General features: G+C 40.2%; 1 protein-coding gene across 1 annotated transcript in view; it reads right to left on the bottom strand.

Moving 5' to 3' along the window:
- Positions 1-27200, bottom strand: part of MSH4 (mutS homolog 4) — a 98167-nt gene that overhangs the window by 67213 nt on the left and 3754 nt on the right. Inside the window, exons 2-6 of the mRNA XM_040987291.1 lie at positions 21973-22155; positions 14296-14456; positions 11665-11775; positions 8271-8386; positions 7386-7559 (exon numbers count right to left, since the gene is read on the bottom strand). Of these exons, the coding sequence (XP_040843225.1) occupies positions 7386-7559; positions 8271-8386; positions 11665-11775; positions 14296-14456; positions 21973-22155 (745 nt within the window). The remainder of the gene's footprint in view (positions 1-7385; positions 7560-8270; positions 8387-11664; positions 11776-14295; positions 14457-21972; positions 22156-27200) is intronic.

Raw genomic sequence — 27200 nt, 5'->3', positions numbered from 1 at the left:
ACCTCCCTCTAGGCTTATCACTCCCTCTGGAGAACATGAAAACCAGGACAGAGGCAGCAGTGGCTAGACAGAAAGGCACCCACCAGTATGTGTATGGGTTGGATAGTAGCATTGGTTGGGTTGAACTAGGTTTCAGTGCCCATTGACATGTACAAAAGCTAAATGGGATGTGGGACAGAATGAACAAGTCTGCAGTACATAGTGGCAAGCATGGGAACCAGGGTAGGAGGCGGGCCTGATGGGGGTTATGGGGAGTCTCCTGAACTAGGCTGTAGCTCCCACTGGTTTGTGTGAGGGCCGAGTATGAAGTGAGCAGGATCGGGCTGTACTGCAACACCCATTGGTTTGCGTGAAAGACAGGGCTGGAAACAGATCTGACCCAGCAATTGCAACCACCAGAATATGCATAAGTTGATTGGGGCAGCTGACTGTGTGGAACCTGTACTGGCATTCACACCTAAGAATCAGGTCTAGGATCACCTCAGATGAAGTTTCTTTGGAGATCCCTCCAACTGAATTGCTGGTGTCAGAACCCCAACCATGAAGGGACTATGTTAGCCAGTGGATTCTGAATAGATTTCATCATGCTTGTAACGATGAGATTGGCAGCAATTCATAGCTGTTGAAGTAACAAAACTGCTTGAGCAGGACCCTCAGAGCATGTCCCACATCAGGCACCTGGGATGGGTGGGAGGCTGGGTGGGGCTTCTCCCTTTGTTTCTCCCCTGACTTTTTACAGGGGGAAAAAAGTGATGACATTAGTGTGGAAACAATGGTATTACCCATTTTCCTGTAGCCTTTGACCCTTTGTACCCTAATCAACTCTGTAAGATAATAAATAAATAAATAAATAAATAGTACACACACACAAACCATATGATCGTCTCAATAGATGCAGGGAAGGCTAAAATCCCTAAGCAAGATAAGCATAGAAGGAACATTCTACAACACAGTTAGTATGACATATGTAAAACCCAATGCTTAGCTTTTCACTAAGATCTGGAACTGGACTAAGGTATTTGCTTTTTACCACTATTATTTAACTTAGTACTGGAAGTCCTCACTAAAGCTATTTGTTAAGAAAAAGAAATTAAAGCAATTTAAATTGGGAACGAGGAATTAAAATTACCCCTGTTCATAGACAACATGATTTTATAAATAGAAGAAACTAAAGACTAACTCAAGAGACTGTTAGAAGTCATAGCAAAGTTTGATAGGGTTTCAGGATACAAAATTTGAGTAATAAAAATGATGGCCCTACTATATATAAGTAACTCCATGGCTTGTAATAACAATTCCATTTAAAATAGCAGAAAAGAATTAAATAGCTTGAAAAGAACTTAACCAAAGCTGTGGAAGACCTCTTTAAGAAAATTACAAAATATTAAATAAATAGAAAAAGACATTAAAAATGGAGAAATTTATACCATTTCCCTTGATTAGTAGAATTAACATCATCAAAATGTCCATATTACTGAAAGTAACATACAAATTCAATGCAATCCCAACAAAAATCCCAACAACATTCTTCTCAGAAATAGAAAAGATGATAGGAAAAATCATCTGGAAAACAAAAGAGACCATGAATAGCCAAAGCTATCCTGAAGAACAAGAACAGAGAAGGAGGAATCATAATTCCAGATCACAATACATATTATTGGGCAGTGGTCATCAAAACCATCTGGGAATGCTACAGAAACAGAAGAAGATTGAAGGGATAGAATAGAAAACCCAGAGTTGAGCTCACACATGTACAGTCAACTAATCTTTGACAAGAAAACTGAAAATAATGCAGGGGAAAGGGTTGATCTCTTCAACAAATGCTACTGAGAAAATTGGATAATCACTTGCAAAAGTAAAGAAGCAAAATGCTCCATCCCCGCACCTGACACTTTATGCAAGAATTAGTTCTAAATGGATCAAAGACCTAACTCTGCACCCAGAAACCATCAAACTGTTAGAGGAAAACATAGGAAGAACTCTGCAAGATCTAGGGTTTAGTAAAGACTTCTTAGAACATTCACCAAAAGCACAGAAAGTCAAAGCCAAATTAAACAAATGGGACTACATCAAACTAAGAAGCTTCTGTACAGCAAAGTAAACAACCAACAAAATGAAGAGGCAACCAGCAGAATAGGAGAAAATTTTTGCACACTAAACAAATGATGGAAGACTAATATCCAGAATTTACAAAGAGCTTCAGAAATTCAACGACAGCATCACAAACAATAAGAAATGAGCAAAGGGGGCCTGGCACAGTAACCTAGCACCCAAAGTCTTCGCCTTGAACTCACTGGGATTCCATTTTGGGCACCAGTTCATATTTCAACAGCCCAATTTCCCATCCAGCTACCTGCTTGTGGCCCAAAGCCTTGGGAATCTGCACCCATGTGGGAGACCTGGGAAAAACTCCAGACTCCTGGCTTCAGATTGGCTCAACTACAGCCATTACAACCGCTTTGGGAGTGAATCAGTGGACTGAAGATCTTCCTCTCTGTCTTTCCTCCTCTCTGCATATCAGACTTTCCAAAAAAAAAATAATTCTTTCTTTGAAAAAGAAATTGACAAAGAAAATGAGCATACATTTTTAAAGAGAATATATTTAAATGGCCAGCAGACATATGAAAAAATTGCTCAAATTCCCTAGGTATAAGGCAAATACAAATAAAAATCACATTGAGGTTCCACCTAACTCCAGTGAGAATGACCTACATTCAGAAATCTAATAACACATCCATAGTTGTAGCTGCAGTTCAAAAGATACACTACTCAACTGTTGGTGGTAGTGTAAACTAGTGCAGCCACTTTGGAAGTCAGAATAGAGACAACCTAATCTACCATATAACCCAACTATTCCACTCCTGGGAATATAGCCAAATGCAGTAAAATCTGCTTACAAGAATCAACCTATAACCCTATATTTACAGTAGCACAATCCACAATAGCAATGATATGGAAACAATCTAGATGCCTGTTAAAAAAGAAATAGATAAAGAAACTGTAGTACATCTACTCCTTGGAATACTACTCAGTCCTTTAAGAAATGAAATTCTACCATTTGCAACAAAATGGTACCATCTACACATCATAATGCTCACTGAAAAAAGCCAATTCCAAAAGAATATCCTATATTCTGTTTGATAGAACTAACATTCATGCAAAATAGTTATAAAGGTGAACAAGTATATACATATATTCATATATAGTAGAACTGTATAATAGATACTAGTATGCTGGGAAGTGAGCACACATTGCAGTAGATATCTCTACGTCTAAACAAAAGGAAGACTCCTAGTGAAAGTTAAGTATACCTTTCAGTATGATACTAAATTTTTTTTTAAGATTTATTTTTATTGGGCCCGGCGTGGTGGCGCAAGTGGTTAAGGTCCTCGCCTTGAACGCCCGGGATCCCATATGGGCGCCAGTCCTATCCCGGCAGCCCCGCTTCCCTTCCAGCTCCCTGCCTGTGGCCTGGGAAAGCAGTCGAGGACGGCCCAAAGCTTTGGGACCCTGCACCCGTGTGGGAGACCCAGAAGAGTCTCCTGGCTTTGGATCGGCATAGCATCGGTCATTGCACTCACTTGGGGAGTGAATCATCGGACGGAAGATCTTCCTCTCTGTCTCTCCTCTCGGCATATCCGCCTTTCCAATAAAAAAATAATAATAAAAAAATAAATCTTAAGGATTTATTTTTATTACAAAGTCAGATATACAGAGAGGAGGAGAGACAGAGCAGGATCTTCCATCCAATGATTCACTCCCCAAGTGACTGCAATGGCCAGTACTGTGCCAATTAGAAGCCAGCAAGCAGGAATCTCTTCCAGGTCTCCTGCATGGGTGCAGGGTCCCAAGGCTTTGGGCTGTCCTCCACTGCTTTCCCAAGCCACAAGCAGGGAGCTGGATGAGAAGTAGAGCTGCTGGGATTAGAACTGGCACCCATACGGGATCCTGGCGCGTTAAAGGTGAGGACTTTAGCGGCTAGGCCACACCGCTGGACCCAATATTGCCATGATACTAAATTTTCTATCTTTGTCTATGCTTACCAGGTCATGATGATGTTAAATAGCAGAATGTTAATTATGTGACTGTTACCAAAGTACCAAACAAATGCAATAATATGGAAAGTAATGGTGAGAGGGGAAATGGAGGGGGAGAAATGGCAAAGGAAGGGAGGAATTCTCTCCTACAAAAAATGTATTATGAAAAGCTATAGAAATAATTTTTTAAAATAAATAAATTTTAAAAAGCATGACAGAGGTTCAGGTTACTGTGATAGCTTTGGTAATGAATGTATGTGATCAAGAATTGGTATTCTGTGAAGATTGAGTAAAGAGAATTTGCTATTGGACTGAATCTGGGAAGTAATAGAAGAAATAAAAATGACTCTTGGGGCCAGCATTGTGGTGTAGCATATTAAACCACAGTTTGCAAGCCTGGCAGCCCATGTCGGAGCACAGGTTCAAGTCCCAGCTGCTCTGCTTCCAGTCCAACTCCATACTAATGCACCTGGGAAAGTTGCAGAAGATGGCACAAGTACCTGGGGTCTTGCCACACATGTGGGAGACCGGATAGAGTTCAAGGCTCCTGGTTTCAGCCTGCACCAGCCCCAGCTATTTCGTCATTTGGGAGTAAACCAGTGGATGGCATATCTCTTTTTCTAAGTTTGAGTTATCACACTATATATTTTTAGGTGTATTAAATAAATTTAGGGGGAATTGCATCTGCCAGCTGAGAGTCTCTCATCACATAACGTTTGTATTTTTGAGAATTTAGATAATGCAGGGACAATAAAATTGAGAACCACACACAAACCTGCCTTTGCCATAGAAATCAATGTTGTGGCAGTACAGGAGACACTTCTCACTTGTCATTCAAAGGGACAATTCTATGGATACAATAGTTATTCAGATTCTTCAGTTGGTAAAATATCACTATTTTTTAAATGTTGATTTTCATAGACTTGGATATACAGAGAAAGAGAGGAGAATCTTCCATCCACTGATTCATTCCCCAAATGCTGAGACTAGTCTGGGCTGGGCTAGGCTGAAGCCAGACACTCGGAATTTCATACAAGTTTCCTAGGGCAGAACAGTGCTTGTAGCAGGAGCCTAAGCACTTGAGCCATCTTCTGCTGCTTCCCAATTTCCCATCCTCCAAGCAAGAAACCAAATCCGAAGTGGAATAGCTGAAACTCAAATTGGCACACCTATAAAGTATGGGAATGTCCCAAGTCATAGCTTAATCCATTACACCAACAATTCATCCCCAAAAATCCATCTTTTAAACTGAGATTCTTTAGTTTAAATCTATGAAAATACTCCTCAACTTCTCCTTTTTAAATATTATGACATCCTGCAGATCAATTATTCTATCGTTTAAGTATCTTCATCCCTGATATATAGTAGGAACCTAAGCAAAGTTTGGTAATAACAAACAATGCTGAATTTTGAAACATAACAAACTAAAACTGAATACAAAACATTTTGTAATAATTACCAATCTTTGCCATTAACTTTCTATGCTATAGTAATATTAGACAACACAAAGTCTAAGACAGTAACTTTAACCCATATCCTAAAAAATATGATCTGAGATTTTGATTTGTATTTTCCCAATTACTAGTGATGCTAAGCATCTTTTCATATATCACTGGGCATTTGTTTATCATCTTCAGAGTAGGGTTTATTAAGACACAGTTTTTAACTAGTTGGGGTTTTTAGTTTGTTTTTTTTTCTGTTTAGCAAAATATCTTTTATTTTGTAGTTTCTATTTATTTGAGAAAGATACAGAAAGAGAAACTGAGAGCAGGAGAGCAAGTGAGGGTTGGTGTGATAGCCTAGTGGCTAAATCATCTCCTTGCATGTGCCAGGATCACATATGGGTGCCAGTTCATGTCCTAACTGCCCTCAATTTCCAGTCAGTACCTTGCTTGTGGCCTCTGAGAGCAATAGAGGATGGTCCAAAGCCTTGGGACCTGCACCTGTTGGGATATCCAGAAGGAGATCCTGACTGTTGGCTCCTGGGTTCAGATCAGCTCAGCTCCAGCCACTGTGGCCACTTTGGGAGTGAACTAGTGAATGGAAGATATCTCCCTCTCTCTCCCTCTCTGTATCTCTTTCCCTCTTTCTCTCTCTTTCTCTCTCTCTCTCTCTCTCTCCCCCTCTCTCCTTCTCTCTGTACGTCTGTCCTTCTAAACAAACATACAAATAAATAAATAAATTTTGAAAAAGAGAGAAAGAGCAAGTGAGCTTCTTCCATGTATTGATTCATTCCTTACATGCCAAAAATTTCTGGGTCTGAGCTAGGACCACACCTGCAAGCTAAGAATGCAATCCACCCATGTGGTAACAGGAACACAATCACCTGAGCCATCATTATTGCATATCAGGGTCTGCATTAGCAGGAACCTGGAGTGAGAAGTTAAAGTTAGGAGTCAGAACTAGGAATCAAACCCAATTTTTCCAAACTGGAATGTGGTCATCCTAGCTGGCATTTTAAATGCCTGTCTCCAAATATCTTTTCAAAACTTCTGAGAAGTTCAGCAATGGTTATACAAAGACTAAAAATGCTGGATATTTCTCCTAAGAGTTAAGATGCTAGTTAAGATGTTGTCATCCCATATCAGGAGGTCCTGGGTTCAATTTTCATCTTTCACTGTTGGCTTCAGCTTCCTGTCAGTGCAGATCCTAAGATGCACTGGTGATATCTCAAGCAGTTGGGCTCCTGCCACTCATGTGGGAAACCTAAATTGTGATCCTAGCTCCTTGCTTTAGCCCCCAGCCAACTCTATTTTGTTGCAGACATTTCAGGAATGGACCAGTGCAGAGAAGCTCTCCTTTTCCCTCTATCTTCCCCATCTTCTCTCCATTTGTCTCTGCCTCTCAAAATAAACTTTAAAATAAATATTTTAATAAAACAAAACAAGTATATTTATTCAATATTTTTCCTTTAAAGCAACTGGAAAGGACTATAAAGTAAATGATCTTAAAAAGCAGGACATAAAACATAATGACACTTTTCTAAAAACTTTTATTTATTTGAAAGGCAGAGGTACAGAGAAAGAGACGAGAAGAGATGAGACAAACATTTGTTCCATCTGTAGGTACAGTCCCCAAATGGCCACAGTGCCAGGAATGGACCAGACTGAAGCCAGAAGCCAAGAGCTTCTTCTGGGTCTCCAAACAGGTGACGGGAGCCTGAGCATCTTAGGCCATCTTCCACTAATTTCCCCAGCACACCAATAGGGAACTGGGCTATAAAACAGAACAGCCTGGATACAAACCAGTACCCATATGGTATCCCAGTGTCACAGGCAATGGCTAACCAGCTATACAATAACACACACCCCTAAAAATATATTTTAAAAAAAAAGTGGAAGATCTTACCTACAGTCTTGATTATTAATTAGCAACTCAAGGTTTTGGGCTGATGATGAATCTATCATTGCTGTCTGTTCACTACCTTGGAAACAAATCTTCAATGACTTGGGTGCATAAACTGAATTTTGAATGAATTCAACATATTTTAACAAAGCTGCAAGAGCTGCAAGACAGTAATATCTGTAAAATAATAATACATCACTTTTAGTGTTTAAAAAATAAAATATTGCTATGGGAAGAAGTATTTTGTCTCACTTATTTTCAGTAAAATTACAAGCATTCAGTAAAATTACATAGCATTTTTTAAATTCAAAGGAAAAAGATGGGCCTAATGATCCTTATTTCAAAGCACGATACCTAAGAGATCTTAGAATCCAATAAATTGTGTGTCAGAGACAACATTCAATGGTTTTTCGTGTCCATTTTTATGTACAATTGTAAGTACACAAATGATGCTGAAAGAGTATGAATACTTTGAGTATGAAGACTTAAATGAGAATAGGCAATCATTAACTGAGGTAAACAGGGCCCAATCTGGCTCAGAAAACACTGATTTAGCATGTCCTAAGAAACACTTATAAAAAATATCATTTCCTGTCTCATACTTTGAAAAGCATGAAATAACAGGAACACAACTTTAACTGTACTTCATTGTCATGGCCCCACACTTCTAATTTACTGACACACCCAAACTTTTTAATCCAAAATAGACAGCAATTATCAAAGCAATAGATTATGACTAATTTGCAGAAACTGCATATAATTTTAATTAACAATTAGTTTAGTAATATTGTATATCATGAGCCAGAAACTTTTCTAGGTGGTAGGGATAGAAGAAACCAAACCAAAACTTTATGCCCTATAGCTCTGCAGCTTTAAGTCATAACTTACTTGGCCTGAACCTCCATTAGGACAGTGTTGAATTCTGGTGTGCACAACTGTTCAATATACTCTAATCCTTTTGTTTCATTGAAGTATTTCCTTTGTATAGTAGTAAAATTAACATTCTGAAAAACGTTTTAAGAGCAAAATAAATGTTAAGTGTCAAATGCATGCTCACAAGGGTTTTTACAGAGGAGTAGTATAAATATATATACTTTTTTTCAACATATAAATAGAAATATTGAAAAGAAAATTGTTACCCATCTTGTTAAGTATCACATAGTACAATCTGCAATCATTATTAGGTTTTACACTTGGGAATTTTAACTGAATACAATAGGTATGATCAAAGGGTGAACATAAGAATCTTCCTTCTAATAAGTTTATTCTATAACATCACCTAAGTTTTACATCAAGGCTTCCAAACTCCATCATAGTTGAAAAAGACTGGATTCTTAGAATGTGTCTCTTGAAATTATGAAGACAGTAATTTCACCTATCAAATCCATTAAAAGTCATTTTATTAGGCAAATTTATTGAGACTAAAGGCAAAGAGACTAAAGACTTTTTTAAAAGAATCAGTCATACAGTGAAAGCTTTACATACTTTGAATAAAGTAGTAGATAAGAAATAAAATAATTGTCAAGGAGCTATCAAGATTGAAGAAAAAAAGAAACTTGTGGAGCCTGGCACGATGGCCTAGCAGCTAAAAGTCCTCGCCTTGAACTTATCAGGATCACATATGGGCGCTGCTTCTAATCCCGGCAGCTCCACTTCCCATCCAGCTCCTTGCTTGTGGCCTGAGAAAGCAGTCAAGTACAACCCAAAGCTTTGGGACCCTGCAACCATGTGAGAGATCTGGAAGAGTTCCTGGCTCCTGGCTTTGGATTGGTGTAGCACTGGCCGTTGTTAGATATACAGAGAGGAGGAGAGACAGAGAGGAAGATCTTCTGCCCCATAATTCACTGCCCAAGTGACCACAATGGCCAGTGCTGTGCTGATCCAAAGCCAGGAGCCAGCTTAGTGGTCAAAACATTGCTTGAAATGCCAACATCTCACACCTGAGTGCTTGGATTTGATTCCCAACTTTGCTCCTGATGTGACTTTTGGAAGGCAGCAAATGATTGCCAAAGTAGTTGTGTCTGCCATCCTTGTGAGAGAACTGGAGTAAGTTCTTGTCTCCCAGTTTTTCCTGACCTAGTTCCAGTTGTTGCAAACATTTAGAAAGAAAATCAGGAAGATATGGGAGACTAATTTCTTTCTCACTCTTCCTTTCTCTTTCCCTGTCTCCCTCCAAAAATAAACATAAACAGATAAACATATACATGTATATATTTTTAAAAATAGAAATAAAAAGTTTCCTCTAGGTGGGCATTTGGTAAAGCAGTTGTCACTTGGGATCCGTGCAATCCATACCAGACTGCCTGAGTATGACTCCTACTTTTGCTTCCAATTGTAGCTCCCTACCAATGCGCATCCTAAGAATCACTAGGTACTCAAGTCCCTGGGTCACTGCCATCCATGTAGGAGATCCAGACTGAGTTCTGGGATCTTGACTTTGGCCTGGCTCACCCCCCACTGCTGTGGACATTTTTTTTCTCACTTCTTATTTTTCTTCTTTCTTGCTTTTTTGTTTGTTTGTTGTGGACATTTGAGGAGTTAATCAGCAAGTAGATAATCTCTTTGCGTCTGTCTTCCAAGTTTTTTTTTTTTTTTAATTTACTTGAAAGACATATATAGAGAGGGAGAGACAGAGAGAGAAGAGAGAATATTCCATTCACTGGTTCAATCCCCAAACAGCCATAACAGCCAAGGTTGGACCAGTCCAAAGCCACGAGCTAGGAACTCCATCAAAGTCTCCCACAGTGGTGGTGGAGCAGCAAAGACCCAAACAGGCTTGGGATGCCAACATTGTAGGCAGTGAACCTTGCCATACACTGGTCCCTCAAATAAATTCTTGTAAATAGTAAATAATTTAAAAATAAAAGTTATTTCACTTAATCTTTATAGTAAGCAGACTTGAGATGTCATATCTATTTCATTTCTGATTCAACTTCCTGCAAAACCACCTAGAAAGGAAGCAGATGATGGCCCAAGTTTTGGGCTCCTGCCATACACATGGGAGAAAAACACAGGACTCCTGGCTTAAGCCATGCCCAGCCCTGGTTTTTGCAGTCATTTGAGAAGTGAACAAGCAGAACTAAAATATCTATTGATATCTTTAGCTCTCGCTCTAGTTCATTGTCCCTTCCCTCCCTGACTTCTCCCTCTCTCGTGCCATTCGAATAAATACATCTGTAAAACAAAATAACAAAACATCTCACAAATTAACTTCTGCAGTAAAAAAAAAAAGAAAAGAAAAAAAAATATATTACAAGGAGTGAGGGCAGTGACAAAGATTATCTGCTTGGCCAAATTCTAGACAAACCCTTCTGAGCCTTCTTATCAACTTGGACTGAATCCTGGCCTACAAAGACTTGACGTTGCTACTAACAACTCAAGGCCACATCCCCAGAATGATTCCCTACCCATACCCTGCCTGTTCCTTCACTCTTCCTTCAATATGCCCAGTCACTTCAGTGCAAACTAAAGTTAACTTCAGTTCACACTAGACTCTTTTTCCCTTCAGCAATAGCATACTACTGATTGAAATAAGTCCTTATCACTTCAATTAATGTCTGCCTTTGTTAATCCTTGGCAATAAGGATAAGATCCATATAATCACTGATTTCCAAGTTGCACAGGCCCACAAACTTCCTTTTAAATTTAAGTTAATTTGGGTTGAATGGCTGCTATTGAGAACCAGAAGACCTAGAAAGTCTACTCAGGAGAAGACTAGCAAGGTGAAAGTTGGGAGTAACACAATGTGAGTTCCCATACTTTATGGGAAGGCTTACATAAATAAGGTTTATGAAAAGAAGTATGGAGTCATAAATAAAGCATCTAATCTAATAGAGATAACAGACTTAGAATAGCAATCAATCAAAGACAACTGACAGCTACGTAGGATCTCTAAGGGTACTACAACATCAAATGACTGCAAATGTTGAATATATTAAAAACAACAAAAAACGGTGGCCGGTCTTGTGGTGCAGTGAGTTAAGCTACTGCTTAGGACACCAGCATCTGAGAAGACCACTAGGTCTGCACCCACTCCAGTCCCTTGCTAATAAGCCTGAGAAAGCAACAAAAGATGGCCCAGGTACTTGGGCAAAGGCACCCTATATGGAGTTCTTGGCTCCTGGCTCCTACTTTTGGCATGGCCAAACCTGACTGAGGCAGCTATTTAGTGAATCAACCAGTGGATGGGAGATATCCTTCCCTCTCTGACTCTCCTTCTCTAACTCTGCCTGTCAAATAAATAATACATCTTCAAAAAAAAGAAAGATGAAAAATCACTCACCTTGAAATTTTCTGTGATCAGAGTAAACAACTTGGTTGAATTCCCCACAACACAAGCAGTATTTGACATTATTATTTCCAAAGGGGATAAAATTTTGAGCTTAGTGATCACCTGAAATTATTTAAGTTAATGTTTGAATAAATAATTCTTAGATGTAAGTTTAGGAAGGTCTCTGTAACAAAAAGATTGATGTTTTCTGAGAGAAGTATCTAAAATTAATTTGTAGACACCCAGAATTACAACTGTCCTAATTATATTTTTAGTTAAAGTATATCATTTTTATGGTGATGTGTGCAACATATACTCTTACATAATCAGAAATATAAAATATTATCATAAATATAGGCTTTATTTTATACATAATGGCTTGTAACAGCCCTAACTTTAAAAATAGTTTGAACTCAGTAAACATATATTCATTATAAGATGTTTTTAAGGGGCTGACATTGTAGTGTAGCAAGTAAAATCTGCTGGCTGCAGTACAAGCACCCTACATGGGCACTGGCTTCAGTCTCGGCTGTGTTACTTCTAATTCAGCTGCCTGAAAACATGCCTGGGAATACGACAGGAGGTAGACCAAGGCCTGAGGCCACTTTATCCACATGGGAGCCCTAGAAAATACTCCTGGCTTCGGAACAACCCAGTTCTGGCCATCCATTGCAGCTGTTTGGGGAGCGAACCAGCAGAAGGAAGATTCTCTCTCTCTCTTCTGCTTTCTCTCTCCACAACTCTTTCAAATAAATAAGCAAACCTTTAAAATAAATTATTCTGCTCAGTATTTTGCCCATCTCCAAGAAAAACTATAAAAATATCTAATAACCTAATAATGGGGATACAACTTGCATGACCAGCTTGATAACAGTTTAGAAGTCAAAAAGTTATAGAAACGCAGAGCAGAAACATAAAACATCTGCCTATCTTACTTCTCATAAAATAGTTTTTTTAGACTTATTCAAAAAACAGGAATTTCCATTTTCTCCAAACATTCCTATGATTTTTTTAAAAACCTGTTAAGGGCCAACACGTGTGGTGGCTCAACAAGCTAATCCTCTGCCTGCTAGTGTTGGCATCCCACATGGGCACCAGTTCGCGTCCCAGCCATTCCATTTCCTACTCATCTCCCTGCTTATGGCATGGGAAAGCAGAAAAGAATTTATCAAGTCCTTGAGCCCCAGATTCCAATGGGAGATCCAGAGGAGTCTCCTAGCTCCTAGTTTCAGATCAGATCAGCTCCAGACATTGTGGCCATTTGCACTGTAAACCAGTGGAAAAAGTATCTCTCTCTCTCTCTTTCTCTCTCTTCTTCTCTCTTAAACCTGCCTTTCAAACAAAAATAAACAAAAAAAAATTTTTTTTAAAGGGCTTTCTTGGGCCAGGTGCCGTGGCCTGGCAACTAGAGTCCTCTCCTTAAATGAGCCAGGATCACATATGGCCACTGGTTCTAATCCTGGCAGCTCCACTTCCCATCCAGCTCCCTGCTTGTGGCCTGGGAAGGCAGTCTAGGACAGACTGTTTGGGACAGTTTGGGACCCTGCACCTGCGTGGGAGACCTGGAGGAAAGTTCCTGGCTCCTGGCTTTGGATTGGCACAGCACCAGCCATTGTGGTCACTTGGGGAATGAATCAACAGATGGAAGATCTTCCTCTCTGTCTCTCCTCCTCTTTGTATAAATAAACCTTTTTTTTAAACAAAAAGCTTTCTTATTCGTCAGGCATAGTGTATAATTGTAAATAAAATGACAACAGTTAAATTTAGTGTGCAATATTTACATAATTTGAGTTAAATATAACAAAAATTAGGGGTTAGCATTGTAACGGCAGCATAGCAGATAAAGCCGCCACCTACAATGCCAGCACCCCAATTAGCACCAGTTCCTGTTCTGGTTGCTCCACTTCCAAACCATCTCTCTACTAACACCTGAGAAAAGCAGCAGAAGTTGACTCAAGTACTTGGGCCTATGTTACCTATGTGAGAGACCTGCAAGCTCCTGGCTTGTATGAAACAAAGAAAAGCGACCTACAGTCTGGAAAATTATAAAAAGGAATTTAATATTTAAAATATAATAAAATAACAATAAAATTATAAAAATTATATAGCAGTTCATATTTTTAAAATAAAAATTAAATCAAACAACCTTGAAAAATAGAGATACTAGGAGCAGATTCCTCTGCCTAATACATCACACAACTCCCACAACAGCAAGCACAGTGTCCAAATTGATGAGAGGTGATATTAAGTGCAGGAAAAGTCAGAAATAAACACAAGACCAGTACCTATTATATGCAAAAAATAGAATTCAAACAAAGCTTAGAGAAAATAACCTTCTGGAAATGGCATCATCAAATACATTACCTTTGGAATGAGCCAAAGATTAGGATTAATTTAAAAATATTAACTTTGGAAATTAAATTCATAAACTTGAAGCAATCAGGTACCAGCAAGACATACTTGTAAGAAAAAATATTTTTAAAATAAAATTAAAACAGAAAACATTTATAATTCAGAATATTTATATTATTATAATAATGAAAAACTTTTACTCCAGGCAAAAAGTATATTAGAAGAGCACTATTTTGCAAATCTGCATACCGCTCACTAAATCAATCACTTTCTAAGATTATTAATACTCACCTTTGCATAGGTTGTGTTGTCTGCAAACTGGGACAGTATAATCTGTGGGCTTTTTAAGTCAATACTTGCCATTCCTATTTCACCCCTGGCAAGTCCTCTCCCTTCCACAACAGCTACAATAACTGATGGTGAATGTGCAGACACTGCTGAAGATGATGTAGCTGTTCACATTTTTTAAATAAATAAAACACATAAATATGAGTAATCATTTATAATTATCTTATTTAATTTTTATAATATGTAAAGTGTAAAGAGAAAGAGACAGATCTTCCATCTACTGGTTTATCCCTAGATGCCCGTAACAGTCAGGGCAGGACAGACTGAGGCCAAGAGTCCTGAACTCATTCTGTATCTCCTATATGGGTGGAAGATCAACTACTGCTTCTCAGGATATGCAATAGCAGGCAGCTAGAGTCAGAAATGGAGTTGGGACTCCGGTGAAGTACATATGGAATATTCCAAACAGCTTCTTAACCACTGCAGCAAATGCCTGCCCTTGATTTCTAATTTTCTCACTAGGAAACCAAATCACCCAGCTTAGGACATGGCTATTAGTCTCCAAAGAAATAACCTTCATTTCTCATAAAAAATAATTTTTCATTGTTCAGACCAAATAAAATGTTACTTATCAAAGCACTTGTCAAAAATTCATACTTAGAAATAATACTTTTAGACATTGCTTTATACTTTATTAAAATACAATCATAAAAGGAATGCTGAACTTGCAATCCCAAACTTATATTATATATGTAACTCTATCATCCAAAAGCTATTAATATTTGGAGAAATTTTTTCATAAAAAATAATCATAAATAACAAATTATAATGTAATAACCATTCTGCCCATCTTAAGAACTGGATAAAAGGATGAGATGATTTGCATAAATGCACTATTTGGAAGTTAAACATTATACAATTATGAACACCATTTATTAGATACTTGTACAATGTGGAAATAAAAATTAAAATAAATTATTTAGCATCTGAGAGATGCCCAAGATAACCAACAAACATTCTAAGTTCATTGAATCAACTCACTGCATTGCCAAAAAATCCTATCAAATACATACCATTATTGTTTATTGAGACTGAAACACAGATGGAACTTGTAAGGATAGAATTCACAGCCAGATTCCAGAGCTAGTGCTCTGAACTATAACACATGTCACTGATTTTGAGATGTATGCCTTAAGAACTATGCATACTCAGGCAAACTGAGTCTTTATAAAGTCATCAATTCTTAATTAGACATATCAAGCTTTTTCATAAGGTTGTGACAAGAATTAAATGCAATACTATAGAAGGACTCTGTGAAGCTTAAGAGGCTACTTGAATACAAGATACTATTCATGAATGAAAAATATTTAAGATTCCAAGTAGGCACTTAGCCTAGGGGTTAAGATACATACCTCTCCCATCAGAGTGCCTGTGACTGATTCCTGACCCCAGCTCCTGGTGGCAGATTCTTCCTAACACAGACTCTGGGAAGTGTAGTGACAGCCCAAGAAACCAGGCTCCTGCTACCTTTGTGGGAGACTTGGATTGTTTTTCCAGCTTCTCACTTTGGCCATTGTTGTAAGCATTTATGAAATTAACCAGGAGATGGGGCTGAGGCTTAGTGAATAAAGATGCTACCTGCAGCCTCCTATATAGGGGCCTGTAAGAGTCCCTACTGCTCTCTGATCTGGTTCTCTACTAATGTGCCTGGGAAGGCAGAAGACGGCCCGAGGTCCTGTGACCCTAACCCTGTGTGGGAGACTCAGAGGAAACTCCCAGCTTCAGACCAGTCCTACTTGGCCTTTGGGGTCATTTGGGGAGTGAACCAGACACTGAAAATCTCTTTTTCTCTTTAACTCTACCTTCCAAACAAAACAAACAAGCTAGTTAAAAAATGGGCCAAGTACATGAACAGGCATTAAAATTTAAATGTCCAAGAACACATGAAAAAACACATAGGATCACTAACCATCAGAAAAATGTAAATAAAACCACAATGATATTATATCTCACCTAGTTGGAATGGCTATCACCCAAAAATCAAAAAAGTTAAGGATGTGGAGTAAAAATAACCCTTATGTACTGCTGGTGGTAATGTAAACTAGTACAAATGTTTCAGAACACAATACAGAGATTCTCAGATATCTAAAAATAGTTCTGGGCCCAGCACGGTAGCCTAGTGGCCAAAGTTCTTGCCTTGCACATGCCAGGATCCCATATCAGCACTGATTCTAATCCCAAGTACTCCACTTCCCATCCAGTTTCCTGTCTGTGGCCTGGAAAAGCAGTGGAGGATGCCCCCAAAGGCTTGCAGACCTCCACCAGTGTGGGAGACCCAGAAGAAGCTCCTGGTTCCTGGCTTCAGATGGACTCAGCTCTGGCCGTTACAGCCACTTGGGGGGTGATCCAGGAGAAAGAAGATCTTTCTCTCTGTATCTGCCTCTCTCTGTATATCTACCTTTCCAATAAAAACAAATAAATCTTTAAAAAAATATTGCTTAAAAAAATAGTAATAGTTCTATCATATGACCCAGCTATTCTCCTTTTGAGATTCTATCAAAGGAAATAAGATCAATATATGAGAGTTATCTATACCCACATGTTTACAGCACTCAAATCACAATAGCTAAGATATGGATACAACCCATATTCAACTGATGATTGGATAACAAAAACGTCACACACACACAACAGAATACTACTCACCCACAAAAAGAATGTTTTCACAATAAAATGGATGCAACAGGAGACCATTTTATTTAGAGAAAAAAGACCAAAAAAGACAAATAGCACAAATTTTCCCTGACTTGTGGAAACAAACATACAAAACAAAGTAATATATGTGAGTAAAATCAACATTTTGAGACTTGATTATTGTTTATAGTTCTTGTCCATATGCTTGAAGAACAGTAGTTTTTCTGTTTATTATTTGTTAAATTCCTTATTTAGTGGAAGCTTGTGAATTTGAAGTATATTGAAATTATGCTATTGAAAAAACAAACATTTAAAAGATATGAGGAAGATAGAATGGGAGTGGGGGGTGGAGGAAGGGTACAGTGGGAACTATCATTACGCTCTAAAAACTATCATTACACTATTAAAACTATTTTTCCAGTTGTAGGCAACTGCCTAGGTTGGATTTATACCTAGCAGTGCAAACGTTGCACTGCTGGGAGAAAAGTAGCTAATAGTTGGTAGGCATGCTGGACCTGGTTAATGCTAATTTGTGTTAACTGTATCAGTATGCCAGTATAGTTGCCTATTTTGTTTGTTTTGTTTGTTTTTAAGGTATGTGAGAGGAAGACACCAGCACTCCAGCAGGGATTGGTTGGTACCAACCACCACCTACCAACACACATGAAATCATGGCTGGAGGGCAAAGACCAACCAGCTTGAACTTATTCTGGCTCATTCATGCACTCATTCATGGATACAGTCTCTTAGCCCAGCCTGGCTCTCCCCTTAACCCAACTCACATGCAGGCCAATGGGCTTTGATCCCTGCCCAGCCTGGTCTGCCCATAATCCCAGCTCTAAGTGGAATCATGGCCCAGCAAGGAAGCCCCCACAGCTCTCTTACTGGGTTTACTTCACAGCCCCAGATTTCACATGTTTTAGTGGGTGCTGTGACCTAGAACTGGTATTGCCCACCTCACCTTGGCACTCACCAGTGGGTGCTATGGCATGGCTCAGCCTGACTTGTCCCCAGTTCCAGCTCATGCTGGCAGGTGCTTCAGCCTCGTCCAGCCTGGACTGCTCCTAGTCCCAGCCCTAATGAAAACCAGCTGGTGTTGTAGCCAAACCTGACCTGTCCTGCACCCCGTCCTAGTTCTCAGATCTGCCAGTGGGTGTCATGAACTGACCTAGCCTGGCCTGCCCCAGACCTGACCTACACGTAAGCTGGCAGGTACCATAACATGCCTTGTGTGAGCTGCAATCACCTTTAGTTCTTGCATTCACCTGCAGGGACTATGTCCTGACAGAGGAGTTCCCCAAACTCTATTAGGCCACCTCCCAGAGGCATAGTACACCTCCTGTTTTGGCAGGAACAGTGGCCTTGTTCAACCAGTCCACACCCATTCTGACTCTTACTGTTGGGTGCTACAGCCCAACCACACCTGGTACACACCCAGACACAGCTCTCTCATGGTTCAGCAGGTGCTGAGACCTATCCCCGCCCATCTTGCACCTACCCTGGCTCTCATAAACATCATTGAGTGCTGGCTGGAATCTAACCCAGTCTCGCAAACCCCAGACATAATCCACACCCATGCCAACAGATACTGCAGTCATGTCCAGCCCAGATCACCACTCCTATTCCAGATCTCATGATCACAAAAGGGAACCACAACCCAGCTGTGGGGTCCTTAACTCCCCAACAAAGCCTGTCCCCAGTCACAGATCTTGTGTGTGCCACTGGTTGCTCTCGGTATCGTCCAACCCATCTTGGCTTTTGACATCAGATGCTGCAGCCTGGCCTAGCCCAGGCTGCCCCAGTCCCAACTCTCGTTGGTGAGTACTGTAGCCTACCCCTGCCCAGTCTACTACTGTACCTTGGTTTCATGCAAACCAGTAGGTGTGATAGCCTAGCCTGGCATGGCCCACACTCCAGCCTAGCTCTAGCACATGCCAGTGGGCTAATGTTTGGACTGGCCCTGTCCAGTCCACCCCCTTTCCAGAACTAGCCCACACATTTGCTGACAGGTAGAACAACTTGGCCCAATCTGATCCAGGCCTAATTCACATGTTCACCAGTGGGTGCTACGTTCCACCAGAGGAGTTTCCCATGTTCCCCCACCAGGCCCACTCCCAGATCCAGATGTCACATGTACCAGTGAGCTCAGCCCTTACCCAGCATAGTTTGCCCTCTCTGTCCTGGCCTATGAATGAACTCGTGGATCCTGCAGCTCAGCTTTCCCCACACCTTATTCTTGGGTTTGCCTGTGAGTGCTACAGCCTGGATCAGCCTAGCCTGTTCCTAACCCCAATATGCATGAATGTTGGGTGGTTCAATGGCCATGCCTAGCTCAGCACATCAATATACTCAGCCCTTAAGCAAAGTAGTAGAAACCGCAGTTCCACAGGAGTGAGCCCACTTATCTCCCACAGTATCTGCCCCCTAGACTTGGTTCTCTCACATGCTGGTTAGTGCCATGACCCAGCCTTGTATTACCTGTCCCCTATTCTGATTCTTACGCTGGGTTGGGTACTGTGATCTAACACTACCTGGTAGGCCCCCAACCCTACCATTAGTGTGCACTGGTAGTCAGTGATGATGCATGTTAAGTAGCCCAGCTCAGGTCTCCCACACAGGTTGTATATTGCTCCATCCCAGAAAGAACCCCCCCACACACACACACACATGCACCTTCTTCTCCCCAAACCACTCAGTCTAGCCTCCCTCATTTTCTTGTAAGTATAGTGGCCTTGTCAATGGAAAGCCCTCAGAAGTTATTCCTCACCTGCAAAGTACTCCCTCAGTGACTCTCCCTCCCACACATCTCCTTACCCCCCTCCCTGATCAATCCATAGTCACTGCACCCAGGAGCATATGGGTTTCCCAGCCCAGTCTTCCCAAGCCATCTTCCAGTGGAATAATGTACTGTCTTGGAGCTCTGACTGCCCACTATGGACACAAACTCCTGGTTCATGTGCTGGCCTGGAACCCTACCCTCCGTCCACCCAAGATCCAAACATGTTCACAGTTCACCAAGCCTGGTCCACCAGCATACCATGCCAGCATGCTACCCTAGGGCTCCCCTTCCTTTCTCCCCATCCTTCCCTGGACCAAGTACATGGGGAAATCCCTAGGCTCACTCCACCTGCCTGGAAGCGATTCCCCAGGCTCCCACACTCCCCTGTTGGCACCATCCCCAAGGCTGCCTACAAGCCCACTCCCTGGGCACAGCTGCAAAAAGCCTGATAAACCAATTCTAAAAAGGTCCTCCACAGTTTCACATACAATTACAGCAGCCAAATTCTCATTATCAATTTTCTTTTTAATTTTTTAAACTTTTAAGATTTATTTATTTTTATTGTAAAGGCAGATATACAGAGAAGAGGAGAGACAGAGAGGAAGATCTTCCATGCATTGATTCACTCCTGAAGCGACTGCAGTGGTTGGAGCTGAGCCCATCCAAAGTCGAGCCTCTTCTCCAGGTCTCCCAAGAGGGTGCAGGGTCCCAAGGCTTTGGGCTGTCCTCCACAGCTTTCCCAGGCCACAGGCAGGGAGCTAGATGGGAAGCAGGGCTTTTGGGACACAAACCAGCACCATATAGATCATGGCATGTATAAAGCTAGGATTTTAGATGCTAGGCTACTGCGCCAGGCCCAGCAATAACTATAAAAACAAGGGTTTTATTTAGTTCTGTTTGGTGGTCCAAGTCTAACATAAAGCAGCCCATTGGTTTAGCCTCTAAAGATGCTGTGGTTGGCAATAACTAAGTGTATGTGGAAGAAGGATCACATGACAGCTAGGAAACAGGAGGAGGTGGCTGAGCCCAACTTTTTATAACAATTTCTTATCTGAATTACCTTTTTTTAAAAAAATTTATTTATTTTTATTGGAAAGTCTTCCACGTCTCCCACTCTGGTACAGGGTCCCAAGGCTTTGCACTGTCCTCTACTGCTTTACCAGGCCATAAGCAGGGAGCCAGATGGGAAGTGGAGTTCCGGGACACAAACCAGCACCAGTATGGGATCCCAGTGTATGCAAGGCAAATCTTTTAGCCGCTAGGCTACCACACCAGACGCATGAACTACCTTTCGGAAGGTTTCCCCCATAACATCCCATTAAGTTTCAACATTCCTCAAGTCTTTAACACAAGGATCTTTGAAAGACTCACAAACTAATATTCAATTTGTATCTGTGGCTTGTGGAGAGTGAGAGCAGAGAGCTGATCTACTAGAAGTCAAGATGTATTATGGAGGTAGATGTTATGGGGCAGAGTAATTAACCCACTGTTTGGATGCCCACATCCCATATCAAAATGCTTGGTTCAAATCTCAGCTACTCTGCTCTTCTAATCTGCTCTTCTAATCCAGCTTCTTCTATCATATCTGGGAGGCAGCAGACAGTCACCCAAGTCCTTGGATTCCTGATGGCACGTGGGAGACCTGAATGGAGCTCCTGCTGCTGGTTGCAGCCTCGTCTCATTCTGGCTCTTGCAGGCATCTGAGGGCTGAATAGATGGAAGGTCTCTGTCTCTCCCTCCCTCCCTCTCTCTCTCTCTGTGTCACTCTTTTAAATCAATCCTATTTTTATATAAAAATGGTAAATGTATTGTGATTTTTCTGTCAAACAGACTAAAATAGCGTATGCCCCTGCACTTGCTAACAAACAATATCAGAAACTATGTAGCCTCAAATGCATTCTCAAATCATATATGAGAAAATTGATACATTCATCTTTTGATCATCCATGTCAGTTACAGATAATTTCATGCTTTATTATTTTTGAGATATCATTTTTTAATTTGTCATATAGTCAAAGGCTTATTGGTGCCATTAAACAAAGGTTTCAACAAACAAAAAGCCAAACATCATGATCAAACAGAAAAATGGGCATGGACTATATACACCGCCAATATACAATTTCAAATAAGCCTAACTTTCCTAAATTATAACTTGTAAAACTTTAAGTTTCAAAAGATCAATAAGGTTAATCGTATACTCATTTTACCTGAATATCCTATTTGCGGTGTCCAAGGTTTATATCCTGGTCTTTGATGACTCCCAGCAGGCAATGGAGTTTTTAGTATGTGAGACTGCATAGGATCCCGTGCAGAGGATGAACTTGTACCAAAAGTAAAATTTGAAGCAACTGCATTTTCCACATTAGACTTTTTGTTTCCAAAGTATAAACCTGAATTTAAAAAAATTATTCTTATACATTAGAATGATATTAACTTCTACTATTTATATCATGTTATTTACTACAAAACTTCATCTAGTAAATTTTTTTAAATATCACAAATTATGACAAATTTAATGATAATACTGATAATTTTTGCTAAAATATGCTATCTTTTTAAAATATTTATTTGTTTTTATTGCAAAGTCAGATATACAGAGAAGAGAAGAGACAGAGAGGAAGATCCTCCGTCCATTGATTCACTCCTCAAGTGACCTCAATGGTCAGAGCTGTGCCCATCCAAAGCCAGTAGCCAGGAGCTTCTTCTCTAGGTCTCCAAAGCAGGTGCAGGGTCCCAAGGCTTTCTGGGCCATCCTGGACTGCTTTCCCAGGCCACAAGCAGGGAACTGGATGGGAAGCTAGGCTGCTGGGATTATAACCCATATGGGATCCTGGTGCATGCAAAACAAGGACTTTAGCTGCTAGGCTACTGCACCAGGTCCAAAATATGCTGGTTTTTACATCTCTAATTTCTCTACTTTTATAAAAATAATAAATTATCTCTAAATATACCAATATGCTTACTTTCAAAGATATACCAGTGTATAGAATAGTTTCTTGGTATATGTTTGGGCTTATGAAAACTTATTATTTTCATTTTCCTTAAAAGCCTTTTAGGGTTGGTGTTGTGGTGCAGTGACTTAAGCCACTACTTAAAAAGCTGATAATCCATATTGGAGTGCCAGTTGAAATTCTGGATAGTCTGTTTTCTGTTTTTGATCAGTCAGCTTCCAGATAACGTGTCTGAGAGGACAGCAGAGGATTGCCCACATAATTAGGACCCTGACCCATGCTGGAGATCAGGAGGAAGTTCCAGGCTTCCGGCTTTGTCCTGGCACAAACCTGGCAGTTGTATGCATTTGGGAAATGAATTGGATGAATTGGTGGATGGAAGATTTCCCTTCCCTGTCCTTCCCTCCCTTCCGTTCTCTCTCTTTATTACTGTGCCCTTCAAATAAAGAAATAGATCTTTTTCTTCTTTTGTTGTGTCCTTTTTCTTCCATCTCCCAGTTGTTGCCCTCCAGAGTTCCATTCTTTTAAACTCCTCTCACAAACAAATATGGTACATTTTCTCTGAACATCTTATCTGTTCTCTTTCTTTCTATGAACATCTATTTCCTGAAAATTTTCAAATGTTCATTTACAGACTGACATCTACCTCACACTGTATACACTTTTCTAATAAAGACATATTGTTTAATTATTTTCTATAATTGTTTCATAATACAATTCCGTAGGCTCAGGAATTTCCAGTTCAACTCTCCAAGTTCCCTCCCAACTCACCAACTGATTTCCCTTCTAGTGTTACAGTGGGTGGAATAAAGTCAAATGTTTCAAGCCATGTGGACAATAGGATAATGTTCACAATTATTCAACTCTAAAAAAGAGCTTAAGGTGTTATAACAATACAGAAATGAATATGTCTTTCTTTCAATAAAAATCTTTCTAGACAGCGAAATATGAATTTCACACATTAACATCACAAAATATTCTTTTGATTTCAATCTTTTTTCACTTTTTTATTACTATCATTTTATGATACAGTTCCATAGGCCCTGGGATTATTCCTACTCCTTTCTCAACTCCCTTCCAGCAATCTTACTGAGATCCCTTGTATTATTACTTTAGTGTAGCTCTTCATAAACTGTCATATGTTCATCATTACAGACAAAAACAATGGCAGAGAGTCCAGCATCCCATTGTTAAGATATATTTAACAGTTTCATTGGAAGTCCATCTTTGATCTGGAAGTAGAGATGCATACTACATTATATCCTTACATCGGGATATTATAGCCTCCATTACTGTACATCACTTCAAATAAAGAGCCATAAAACAAAATCAACAACAGGAGGGAAAAAAGGCATTAAAAACACCATGAAGTTAAATAACATGCTACTAAATGACTAATTAGTTGCTGAAGAAATGAAAATCAAGAACCGTCTTGAAGAAAGAGATAATACTGTATGATTTATGAGTGAGTGAAGAATTTAATGAGAATTTTTAAGAGATAATACATTTTTTAAAAAATCAAAATTCAACAGATACAGTTTCCGCTAATATTTGCTAATGAAATATCTCTCCTGTAGGCACAATGGATGGGTTTAGTTTTTTTAATCCAGTCTACTAATCTAAAATATTTGAATGATGAATTTAAGCCATTTACATTCAGAATTAACATGAATATGTGAATATTTGGTTTCATCATTTTAGTAATGGGTTGCTAATTGATTTAGTCTTCTGTTGTTATTTTTACTGGGATGTTCTTCTCATTTACCTTTGATTTTGATGGGTACTATTCCTTTTCTCTGTCAAAAGAACATTTTTAAGTACATTTGTAGGGCAGGTATGCAAGAAGCGTATTCTTTCAATTTTTCTTTATTGTGGAACAATTTTACTTCATTTTCTTTTTTTTTTAAGATTTATTTTTATTATTTTTTGATTGGAAAGGCGGATATACAGAGGAGAGACAGAGAGGAAGATCTTCCGTCCGATGATTCACTCCCCAAGTGAGCGCAACGGGCTGATACTATGCTGATCCGAAGCCAGGAGCCTCTTCTGGGTCTCCCACGCGGGTGCAGGTTCCCAAGGCTTTGGGCCGTCCTCGACTGCTTTCCCAGGCCACAGGCAGGGAGCTGGAAGGGAAGCGGGGCTGCCGGGATTAGAACCGGTGCCCATATGGGATCCCGGGCGTGCAAGGCGAGGACCTTTAACCACTTGCGCCACCGCGCCGGGCCCTTACTTCATTTTCAAAGATAAAGGAAAGCTATGGGATACAGTATCCTGGACCAACAATTGTTTCTTTTTAGGATCTTGAATATATCACTCTATTCTCTTCTGGTCAGTATAGTTTCCTGTGAGAGGTCTTTTGTGAATTTAACTGGCATTCCTTTATATGTCAATTAATTTTTTTCATGTGTACATCTAAGGATCTTTTCCTTATGTTCGAATGAAGAGCGATTGATGATCATGTGTCTTGATGAAGATAGTTTTTGGTCAAGCCTGTTGGGAGTTCTGTGCCCCTCCTGGATCTTGTTTCCCAATTCTATCTCTTGATTAGGGAAATTTTCCTTTAAGATTTCATTAAATACATTTTTAAACCAAGCTTCTCATTTGCACCTTCTGGAACTCCCAAAACTCTTATTTTTGGCCTTTTAATAGTGTCTGTCAGTTCTTGAATACTTTTTTTAGCTTGACCCAGCTCTGCTTCCAACTTTTTGTTTGTTTCCCCCTCGTGACAGGAAATATCTTCCAATTCTGCGATCCTTTCTTTTACTTCTATCATTCTATTTTGGAGACTCTCCACTGTACTTTAATTTGCTCCACTGTATTCTTCATTTCTGATATATCAGCTTTCATTTGATTCATTTCCAGTGTGACATATTCCTTACATTCCCTGAACACCTGCTTTACGTGGTTCTCATTGTTGATCAGAAATTTTATAACAAGTGTTTTGAATTCTGTATCCCCCATTTTCTTGACGTCTTCCTCAGTGAACTTTGAAGTTGACAAAGGTGCTTGCTCCTTTGCAGGGGAGTCTTCAGTAATACTCATTGTGCCCTCTGTCTCTTCTTTTGCTCTTGGTCATTGTACTTCTGGTGATCAGATTCTGCTCCTCAGGGCAGGTTTCTAAGCAGTGTCACCCACAGTACTACAATTTGCTTTTACTTATTGCAGTTGGCATATAGCTCTTTGTTTGCAGTCAGTTGTGCCACTCCCTCCAGCAAGTTCCATTTCTGGGTTCTTTTGTTAGATTTCCTAGATCACCAGTTTCCACCTCCTGTGATTCCACACAGAACCTGCACCATTGTCTGTACAACCTTTCTCCCACTTGCATTTAGAGCAAGTCCCAGGATTAGGGAGACAACAGGAGTCCTATAGAGTTAGGTTGTTGGTGGTGCTGATCTTTTTCGAACCTGTTGGCCATTAGGTCTGAGGGCCACACAGACCTGTTTGACCCATATGATGTCAAAGTTGATATTATTTTCCCTGTGGCACCAGTGCAATGCACTGAGCTCAGTGAGTTTGCTCCCAGCTCAGTGCATGTGCAGTTCACTGTCGTCCCTGCATTCTTCAGTTTTTCCACACTATACAAAATGGCACCTGGTGTACCACTACTAGAGTTCTTGATCTGCTGGCTGTAGGGTCTAAGGGCTATCTGGACCTATCTTGGGTGGAACCTGTAGGATGCCACACTGTTGCAGTTCGCTGAGCCAGAAGTGAGCTCACTCCCAGATCAGTGCATGCGCAGTACTGTCCAGTAGCCTTTGTCTCGCTAGAAAAAATAGCCAATGATCTTGATCTAGGGGGCGGGTTGGGCTGTGAAACCCGCCCTGTTCCCACATTGCCTGTCTGGGACCTGCTGTTCTGTCACCACTCCTGGTCAAATTAAACAGACCAGCAGGACAGGCAGTTGTCTGGGTTCACCTCCTGAGCCCCTGGTGAATGTCCCTTCCCACCTTGTTGCTGGTGGAGTTCCAGCTGCCATTGCAACTCAGATTGCCACTTGCTGAATGCCACTGGAGTATTGGTCACTGCAGCACCACACCGTTGTGTCTGCTGCTTTCCTGTATCCGTCAGTCTCCAGGTACCCCTCTGCTGTTGTTATTTACTCTCCTATTTCCTAGAATGTGTCCTCTGTGCTTCACACTGGCTAAGGTTGCTCTGACTGCTTAAACACGTTCTTACCCTATTCTGCCATCTTGATTCACCACTTTCTTTTAAAAATGTAAAATCTATTCTTATTTCTATACCTGCATTGTTCAGCAAGTACAGTAGATACAGGCCATATGCAGCTATTCAATTAAGTCAAAACTCAACACAATAAACTGCTAAACACTAAAATGAAAACAAACATGAGACAGCTGAATAGTACCCTATAGCCACTTTAAGGTGTACAGCAGCCGATTCTGTGTACAACAAAAATTGAAGTGTCAATGAAGTAGTCATAGAATGTGGTTAAGAACTTGCATTGTTTTAACATATTGATTACTCAA

This window comes from Ochotona curzoniae, unplaced genomic scaffold, assembly GCF_017591425.1.
Source record: "Ochotona curzoniae isolate NIBS_2020 unplaced genomic scaffold, NIBS_Ocur_1.0 contig_4612, whole genome shotgun sequence".
NCBI classification, from domain to species: Eukaryota; Metazoa; Chordata; class Mammalia; order Lagomorpha; family Ochotonidae; genus Ochotona; species Ochotona curzoniae.
Note: the sequence above shows the minus strand (reverse complement) of the source record. Positions and strands in the feature narration are given on the sequence as shown.